Source organism: Engraulis encrasicolus, chromosome 15 (genome assembly GCF_034702125.1).
Source record: "Engraulis encrasicolus isolate BLACKSEA-1 chromosome 15, IST_EnEncr_1.0, whole genome shotgun sequence".
In the NCBI taxonomy this organism is placed as follows: Eukaryota; Metazoa; Chordata; class Actinopteri; order Clupeiformes; family Engraulidae; genus Engraulis; species Engraulis encrasicolus.
The window spans coordinates 49,502,015-49,512,014 of NC_085871.1; the positions used below are offsets into that span (position 1 = coordinate 49,502,015).

At 43.7% G+C, this 10,000-nt stretch overlaps 1 protein-coding gene across 1 annotated transcript in view; it reads left to right on the forward strand.

Annotated features, from left to right (window-relative positions):
- Positions 1-10,000, forward strand: part of LOC134464321 (leukotriene A-4 hydrolase-like) — a 23,277-nt gene that overhangs the window by 9,080 nt on the left and 4,197 nt on the right. Inside the window, exons 5-10 of the mRNA XM_063217787.1 lie at positions 1,591-1,695; positions 4,440-4,492; positions 6,286-6,358; positions 8,111-8,251; positions 9,056-9,079; positions 9,354-9,424. Of these exons, the coding sequence (XP_063073857.1) occupies positions 1,591-1,695; positions 4,440-4,492; positions 6,286-6,358; positions 8,111-8,251; positions 9,056-9,079; positions 9,354-9,424 (467 nt within the window). The remainder of the gene's footprint in view (positions 1-1,590; positions 1,696-4,439; positions 4,493-6,285; positions 6,359-8,110; positions 8,252-9,055; positions 9,080-9,353; positions 9,425-10,000) is intronic.

The following is a 10,000-nucleotide window of genomic DNA, read 5'->3' on the forward strand; positions in this document are numbered from 1 at the left end:
TTCTACTAGGTACTGCAGAACTGTTCTAACACAACTAGGCTTCATAAATAGGCTATTCATGAAACTTGACGGGGTCTTGATGGTGCTGTCTCGCACGCATTTCCATACAGGGACTAGAACTGAACTAGAACTTGCTGCTGCAAGTAGCCGCGACAACACTGTGCTTTCACGCCATGGTGAATCTAAGCCAAAGAGTCCTAATCTAAACGATATATAGGCCTAAATATATATATAACCAGCGATCGCCTTCTCCTACAGACATGTGTTAGGGCTTGTTAGAAAGCTGCGAATCTTAGCTTTTTACAGTTTTTTACGGCACGTGTTTATGTTCTTTCATTCAAAAGTTATTGAACTGTAAGCGGCCGCTGTTGCAAGTGAAAACAATAGCGCTTTCCAACCATTTTTTTTTTTATCTCGTCATTTTTTCCTAACAGCCAGCGATCTCCTTAACCTAGACCTACAGACATGTGTTAGGGCTTGTTCGAAAGCTGAGATTCTTAGCTTTTTACAGTTTTTTACGGCACGTTTTTATGTTCTTTCATTCAAAAGTTATTGAACTGTAAGCGGCCGCTGTTGCAAGTGAAAAAATAGCGCTTTCCAACCATTTTTTAATCTCGTCATTTTTTTCCTAACAGCCAGCGATCTCCTTAACCTAGACCTACAGACATGTGTTAGGGCTTGTTCGAAAGCTGAGATTCTTAGCTTTTTACAGTTTTTTACGGCACGTTTTTATGTTCTTTCAATCCACAGTTATTTAACCTTAAGCGGCCGCTACTTCAAGCCTAAACAATGGCGTTATTATCCAGCCGGATAGAGAGGAAATCTTTTTTTCTCGCTGTGTTCTTTGTTCCCTCGAATTAAACCGACGGTCTAAATAGGCTACATTTGTGCGTCCCCAACACAAGACCAGTTCTTTCTAAGTTAGCTCTTTTCATGGAAAAACATGTTTCCAAGGAGTCAGAGACATCTTCCTGAAGAGTCGAGGTCATGGTTGAGGTTGACGGTATAGCATAGTTGAGGTTGACGGTGCCGTTGTAAAGATGCTGCAACTCCGCACGCAAGTTAATCGAATGCAAGAGCAGGTGTTTGAACAGGTTGGATGTATTGCCTTTCTTGCATGATAGCCTTTAGTTTATCGCAGATAGGCTATTGCAGCGCGCTCCTTCCTTATCTACTTTACTGAAATATAGCCACGCTTTCGACGGCATGTTTTTGTCTCTCAATAGTACAATCAGCTGGTTGAATATCAGCTGTCTTATCAATCGTTTAAATGAGGTGCGAAACGGGAAGAGGAGGAGCGTGGTCAGTTTGTGACACTTGTGGCCGCGTGCTTAAACACACATTTGATGGCTCTGACAGTCAGACTTCAGGAACCGAAACGTGGAACCGACAGACAAGGCACGTTTCGATTCCAAGTAGAACCTTAGCTTTTAATTCGGTTCCATCAAAGAATTGAATTTCGGTACCCAGTCCTACACACACACACACACACACACACACACCTGTGTGTGTGTACAGGTGTCTGTGCCTAAGGAGCTGGTGTGTGTGATGAGTGCTACGTATATACTGTATTAATGTGTGTGTGTGCAGGTCTCGGTCCCTAAGGAGCTGGTGTGTGTGATGAGTGCGGTGCGCGATGGACAAGCGGCTGATCCCCAAGACAACAGCAGAATCATCTACCGCTTCAGACAGCCGGTCAGACACACACACACACACACACACACACACACACACACACACACACAACACACACACACACACACACACAAACACACACACACACACACCCCTAATGGACTCTTTACACTTCTGCTGTTTGCTAGATATTTGGGCAGGCTGTTGCAATGTGTTAGCAAATCTGCTGCTATATGATCTGCTTTGGGCAGGACGTTGCGAAGTGTTAGCACACCCGATAGTGATTGTGTGGTTAGATTTTGATGTTCCTGTGTACGTGTGAGAGAGGTCATGAGCTGAGTCTGACATATCACCTTTTACTCAAGATGTGTGTGTGTGTGTGTGTGTGTGTGTGTGTGTGTGTGTGTGTGTGTGTGTGTGTGTGTGTGTGTGTGTGTGTGTGTGTGTGTGTGTGTGTGTGTGTGTGTGTGTGTGTGCGTGTATGTGTGAGTGAGGTCTTGGGCTAACATGTCGCCTCTTACCAAAGATCGGTATGGCACAGGATGTCTTGCAATGAACACACACACACACACACACACGCTCGACTATAGGTGTGATAATGTGATCATCCATGTCTGTGCATGTGCATGCAATTGTGTGTGCGATCGCCCAATGCATCGCTAGAGAAGTTAAAGGTGCCCGCCGCTCATTTATTACAAACCCCAACTCCGATGAAGTTGGGACGTTTGGTAAACAGTGAATAAAATCAAAATGCTATCATTTTCAAAACATTCAATCTATTCATTAGATGGAGGATAGTGAAAAGACAACATATTAAGTGTTAAAACCGAGAAAAAATATTGTTTTGGGGGACATATGTACTCATTTCTAATTTGATAAATCCAACACGTCTCAAAAGAGTTGGGACGGGGATCAGTGAAATTTAGTAAACATCCAAATAAGATAAAACAACAAAGAAGAACATTTCAAAATGAATTGTACTGACGGACAATATAGGTGTCCAGGTATAAGATCATCACAGAGAGGCTGAGTCACTCAGAATTAAAGATGCAAAGGGAATAATTACCATAGTTATTACATACATTTTTGAATTCCCTTTGATTTACCACGATTGAGTGTATATAAGACATATTTTTGTTAATAAAATCATTGTATAGGTTCATGACATCATGAAATATATATTGGCTGTAGTCTCACTCTAATTCCTGGAGTGCTAGAGCTATTGAAAATTGACCATATTAAGAATGCTTAATGCATGAAAATGACACAGGGGTTTAACATTCTCCTAAGCACCTGAGCTCACTTGAAATAGACCCAGAAGACATGGGAAACTGTCCTTTGCTTACAGAAGTCAGCAGAAGTTGTAGAAGTCCATTCTTTTTGACAATAATAGAGCATTGCACATCCTGTGCTACAGTGAAAATGGACCATCCAACTTGTGTTAGTGCTAGCTTCAAAAGTCAGCCTCCATGATGGCATGCGGATGCAGTAGTGCATTGGTTAAGATGTTCTCACTCATCTGTAGAGTTAAATACAGTGCTGAATGGTATAAATGGGTTTTAAACAGCATGAAAAGTCACTCATGCATTATATTTTGAAGGGAGATCTTCGATTACTGCCACATAGTAAGGTCAAATTGCATTCTCTACTATGTTTTAACAGTTTGGCTCCATCATAAGGACCAGCATGTGATAAAATGGTGGGTTTTTGGTCAAGACCTGTCACACTGTAAGCACTACAGAAAGGAAAACATTGCAAAACATGACAAGGAATACACCCACCATTTAAGCTGGTGAAATCATGTCCAAGATAGGAATTAACACTGTTTTTTATATAAAATCATCTCATCGGTTAATGTATTTAACTGTTAAGTGTTGTCTTTTGTTTTGTTTTTAGTCTTCCTCGACATTTGCTGCCATTTATTGTCCCCGTCCCAACTCTTTTGAGACGTGTTGGATTTCTCAAATTAGAAATGAGTACATATGTCCCCCAAAACAATATTTTTTCTCGGTTTTAACACTTAATATGTTGTCTTTTCACTATTCTCCATCTAATGAATAGATTGAGTGTTTTGAAAATGATAGCATTTTGATTTTATTCACTGTTTACCAAACGTCCCAACTTCATCGGAGTTGGGGTTTGTATATTCATCAGACAAGATGCTTTAGTAACTCTTTACTTGACGTCTGTGTCATAAGCATGTCATTATAGTGTCATGGCGCTGTGATGACATGCTTATGACACCAGCATCAAGTAAAGTGTTACCAATGTTTTAGGGTAAATTACGTTTTCTTTTGGTAAAAGATGACAGGTGGTCCAACCACATGTAATGCCCATACATTAAATTAGTAATTGGTAATTCATGTAGTGCAACGAATATGTTTATTAGATAATCCATTAAAAAAACAAAACAACAATCATGGCATCCGTAGAATTGTGCCATTGAACGAAATTCTGAGGATTTGTGTGTGTGTGTGTGTGTGTGTGTGTGTGTGTGTGTGTGTGTGTGTGTGTGTGTGTGTGTGTGTGTGTGTGTGTGTGTGTGCTGTGTGTGTGTGTGTGTGTGTGTGTGTGTGTGTGTGTGTGTGTGTGTGTGTGTGTGTGAGAGACAGAGGGAGGGTGCGTGTGTGCGTGCCTTCCTACGTGCATAGGTCCCAATGCCCTCGTGTCTGTGTGGGTGTGGGTGTGTGTGTGCGTGCGTGAGTGCGTGCGTGCGTGTGTGCGTGCGTGCGTGTGTAGGTGCCGATAACCTCCTATATAATTGGTTGATTGGTGTGTGTGTGTGTGTGTGTGTGTGTGTACAGGTCCCGATGCCCTCCTATCTCATTGCCATCGTGGTCGGAGCGCTGGAGAGCAGGTGTGTGTTCAAAGCCCTGTGTGTGTGTGTGTGTGTGTGTGTGTGTGTGTGTGTGTGTGTGTGTGTGTGTGTGTGTATGTCTGTGAGTGTGTGTGTGTGTGTGTGTGTGTGTGTGTATGTGTGTGTGTCTCAGGGCTTAACACTAACACACGCCAGGTAGCCAAATGCGGGTGAAAGTCGGCGTTGGCTAGTAGATACCGAAGGTTCACTAGCCATTCTGGCGGGTCCGTTACTATTCTGAATGATGAGGCACCGCATTTTGTAGTTTTTTTTTCTTCGGACCGTCTTTGCTACAAAAGCAATACAATGCGATTTCGCGAGCCTACAATACCCATGAAGCACCTGTGTCACGTGTCACCTGTGTCTCACGCAAGCCAGGAATCTGATAGGCCTAGAGCTAGTCTTGCGAAGAGGAGTGACAGCGAGCTACTACCGGGACATCAGCGTGCGCTTCGAAATGTCACTGGAAACCTTCATGTGAAAATAAAGTAGCGAAGTTAATCTCAACTGACCTTTGCGATCTGTCATTACTACAATACTTAGTAGTAGTGGTCATTAAAATGACCAAAGCGAGAGGAAAACATGTCAGTCTGTCTTACTCTTGTGAAAGTCTCATTAGCGCAGTGATAAGACAAGGACACATGCGGCATTAATAATGTTTGGTTTAAATTATTTTCTGATTTGCCTGTGTCTTCATACCTTAATATTCCTCCATGTTTCTTGTGCTGTTGTTCCCGACTGTCAAACCGTTCTTAAAAAAACGTGCAGTAGTAGCCTTCCAGACAGCACAATTGCATGCCCCTTCGCAGGTGCCCGTCTCGCCCGTTTGTATTTTACAACTTACTAGTAAACGGAATGTAAGGAAGTCGTAGCCCCTTCTGTAGTTACCGCATCTGTGTGTGCTTTCTAGTGGATAGGCCTACTTTTATAAGCAAATATCCCAGAAGAGGTGTTATTCCACATCCATGTCCGAGGACCGGCCAACTTGGCAATGACTTTAGGCTATCTACTTTGCGCATGAATTTGGACGGCGACCTCCACAGATAGGCCTATGATATGAAGAAGTCCCTCCAGATTAAAGACGAAAATATTTTGCTCTCGTGTAGCTTACATTTGCGCCCTTCCACAACACTGTGCTTGGTGTTTCTGCATGGTAGCCTAAATATAGGCCTACTATAGGCTATGCCATTCCTCAGATCAGTAAATCTGTTCTTTGCATAGCATGCATGCATGGACCAGTTAATAGGCCTAACAATTCTAATTGCCCTATAGCATATTATATTATATTATATTATATTGTATTATATTATATTATATTATATTATATTATATTATATTATATTATATTATATTATATTATATTAGGCCTATATTAGCCTATATTATATTAGCCTATATTATATTAGCCTACATTACATTATTAGGGCCTACAGCCTATTATATAATTAATTAAAGCTGCTATGATGGCTAAGAAAATTATGGCTAGTGAAAAGGCCCAATGGCTAGTGAGTCAGGAAAACCACTAGCCAAAATGGCTGGTAAGCGAAAAAGTTAGTGTCAAGCACTGGTATTTATGTGTGTGTGTGTGTGTGTGTGTGTGTGTGTGTGTGTGTGTGTGTGTGTGTGTGTGTGTACGTGTATGTCTATGTGTGTAACACTGTCAGTAGCTGTATGTTTTTGTGGCATATAGTGTTTGTGTATGCATCAAACTCTTGCCTACCCACTAACTGTTTGTGTGTGTGTGTGTGTGTGTGCGTGCGTGCGTGCGTGTGTGCGTGCGTGTGTGTGTGTAGGGAGATCGGTCCTCGTACCAGAGTGTGGTCTGAGAAGGAGTACGTGGACAAGGCAGCCTTCGAATTCTCTGAGGTGAGGCGCGCGCACACACACACACACACACACACACACACACACACACACACACACACACACACACACACACACACACACACACACACAGATCCAGAAGCAGGCGAGTGACCACTAGTGAGTCTGACTGACACACACACACACACACACACACACACACACACACACACACACACCATTCCGCTTACCCTCTTACCGTATTTCCCGTTTTAGTTCTCCTCTGTTCTATGTCTGTCTCAGTTCTTCTTTCGTTCACCTCTTGCTTCACTCTTTCACAATGTGCTGTTCTTTACCTCTATGTCCTCTTCTTTATCTCTCTCTCTCTCTCCCTCGCTCTTTCTCTCTCTCTCTCTCTCTCTTTCTCTCTCTCTCTCTCTGTCTTTCTCTCTCTCTCTCTCTCTGTATCTCTCTCACTCTTTATGTCTGTCTCTCTCTCTGTCTCTCTATCTCTGTCTGTCTGTGTATCTCTCTCTCTCATTCTCCCTCTCTCTCTTTCTCTTTCTCTCTCTCTCGCTTTCTCTGTCTTTCTCTCTCTCTCTCTCTCTCTGTCTCTCTCTCTGTCTCTCTGTCTCTCTCTCTCTGTCTCTCTCTCTGTCTCTCTCTCTCTCTCTCTCTCTCTCTCTCTCTCTCTCTCTCTCTCTCTCTCTCTCTCTCTCTCTCTCTCTCTCTCTCTCTCTCTATCATTTCACTCATTTCTTTTATACTGTTTTCAGGCCGACCAGGGGTGCATTTCCCGAAAGCGTAGTAGTTGTTAGCCAATTAGCAACTTGGGTAGTTGCCAATGGGAAATTGCATTGCAAACATCAAAGTCGCTAAAGTAGTTAACAACTAAGGTTTCGAGAAATGCACCCCAGAACAGTCCCCGTCACAGCAGTTACATTCAGAACTACAGTTGCTTACCTGCAGACCATCCGTGTTGATACTTATTACTTACTTATCCTCTTCGTCCCGGCTGGGACATAAGGCCGCATCCGTGTTGATACCTTTTCCATACATGACCCATGTGTTACCCGATTAAACCTGCTGGCGGCCACGTTGCCTTGCAGAGAAAACACAGAACCGCATTGCAAGCTGTTTGGCAAGTTTGATAACCGACCGTTATATCTCTCTCTCTCTCTCTCTCTCTCTCTCTCTCTCTCTCTCTCTCTCTCTCTCTCTCTCTCTCTCTCTCTCTCTCTCTCTCTCTCTCTCTCTCTCTCTCTCTCTCTCTCTCTCTCTCTCTCTCTCTCTCTAAACCAGTGTTTCCCAACCAGGGGTACGTGTACCACTAGGGGTACGCGAGCACACTGCAGGGGGTACTTGGAAAAATGTAATTTTAGCAAATGCATGGAGTATGGTCACACTAGGATAGAGAAAGCGGTAAAGAACATGGGTTAGGGGGTACTCATGGCACAACGATAAGGCTTTGGGGGTACATGAGATAAAAAAGGTTGGGAAACACTGCTCTAAACGACTAAAAGTCGCATCAAGGTGGAATACATGTATTATCACTTGGTCAATGATGTGGAGAAATTTCTAAACGTTTGGTGTGTGGGGGGTTTGTTGCGTGAGGTTGGGGGAGCTGAATATGAATATATAGGGGGGAGGTGGTCTGTTTTTGGTCAGTGGCTGTACTGTGCTAATGATGGCTGAATGGTGTTAATAAAAGGCTTTTTAAAGGTCTCTCTCTCTCTCTCTCTCTCTCTCTCTACCCCCCCCCCCCCCTCTCTCTGTCTCTCTCTCTCTCTCCCCTCCCCCTCTCCCCCCCTCCACACTGAGTCCATGTTGAAGACGGCTGAGTCCCTGGCGGGGCCGTATGTGTGGGGTCAGTACGACATCCTGGTGTTGCCCCCCTCCTTCCCATACGGAGGCATGGAGAACCCCTGCCTCACCTTCGCCACACCTACTCTACTGGTACACACACACACACACGCACGCACGCACGCACGCACGCACGCACGCACGCACGCACGCACGCACGCACGCACGCACCACACACACACACACCTACTCTACTGGTACACACACACACACACACACACACACACACACACACACACACACACACACACACACACACACACTAGCCCACTCTTACACAAATAAACGTTTCACTTTCGTTTCATTATTGTTTTGATTGACATGTTCTAACACTGTTGTGCATTGGTCAAAGACTGTTCTGCATTGAAATGAATGACTCATGTTCTCACTGTGATCTGCATTGAAATGAATGACTTTTATGTTCCATTGATCTGCATTGAAATGAATGCTTTTTATGCAGGGCTGATAGTATTCAGGCTCCATGCCTGATTTCAGGCCTGACCGAGTTTGCAAAAATAAAAACATTGATCATAATAAGCCATTAGGTTATTCTTTATCTCAGAAAGTGTTACAGGTTCAGGGGTTTCTTCTACTATCAGGCTTGGATAATGGTCATACACAGGCTATTAAATGTTTGAATAATGTGTCAAAATAGGCCTACATTACTTCACTATGCAGTATCTTGTCGTCATCGTTAGAGCAGGGGAAAAAGTTCAGGCTCAGGATTTTTTTCACTATCACCCCTGTTTATGTTCCATTGATCTGCATTGAAATGAATGACTCATGTTCTCACTGTGATCTGCATTGAAATGAATGACTTTTATGTTCCATTGATCTGCATTGAAATGAATGACTCTGCTGTTCTAAATATATCTACATTGTTCTCTGTTTCCACAGGCTGGAGACAAGTCTCTTTCTAATGTGAGTTCACTCTGTCTCTCTGGTTTGCTCATTACTAATCAGTTCATCTAAACATGTATAGAATGTGAATACAGACTATGAATCAAAGTCAATGTCCTATAGTTTAAGAGCAGATTTCATTAGTCCTCCTTTTGACTTTCATGAAGATAATTAACTGTGCGTGTGCGTGTGCGTGTGCGTGTGTGTGTGCGTGTGTGTGTGTGTGTGTGTGTGTGTGCGTGTGTGTGTGTGTGTGTGTGTGTGTGTGTGTGTGTGTGTGTGTGTGTGTCTCCAGGTGATTGCTCATGAGATCTCCCACAGCTGGACCGGTAACCTGGTGACCAACAAGACCTGGGAGCACTTCTGGTGCGTTACTAGGCAACCGTCTCTGCATCTCTTTACCTAAACTACCATAACGTCTCTAGGCAACACCATTAGGGTTCAGGGACATCGATTGTGTTTCCTGAAGACTAGTCACATCTTTAGACAATGGTACTTTCCTCTGAATCTACAGTTACTGTGTCACAACGCTAGGCAACACCCTCTCGTCTCGTATCTCTAGGAAATACCCTCTTGTATCTAGGCGACGTCCTCAAGTTTCCTCTCTAGCCAACACCCTCTCGTCTCTAGGCAACAGCCTCTCGTCTCTAGCCAACACCCTCTCGTCTCTAGGCAACAGCCTCTCGTCTCTAGGCAACAGCCTCTCCTCTGGTGTCTAGGCTACATCATCTCGTCTCTAGGCAACAGCCTCTCGTATCTAAGCAACAGCCTCTCGTCTCTAGGCAACACCCTCTCGTATCTAAGCAACAGCCTCTCGTATCTAAGCAACAGCCTCTCGTATCTAAGCAACAGCCTCTCCACTCGTCTCTCGGCAACAGCATCTCATTTCCCAATTCCAATCTGATCTCTGTGTCTGACCTGTTGCCTCTCAATCTCCACATT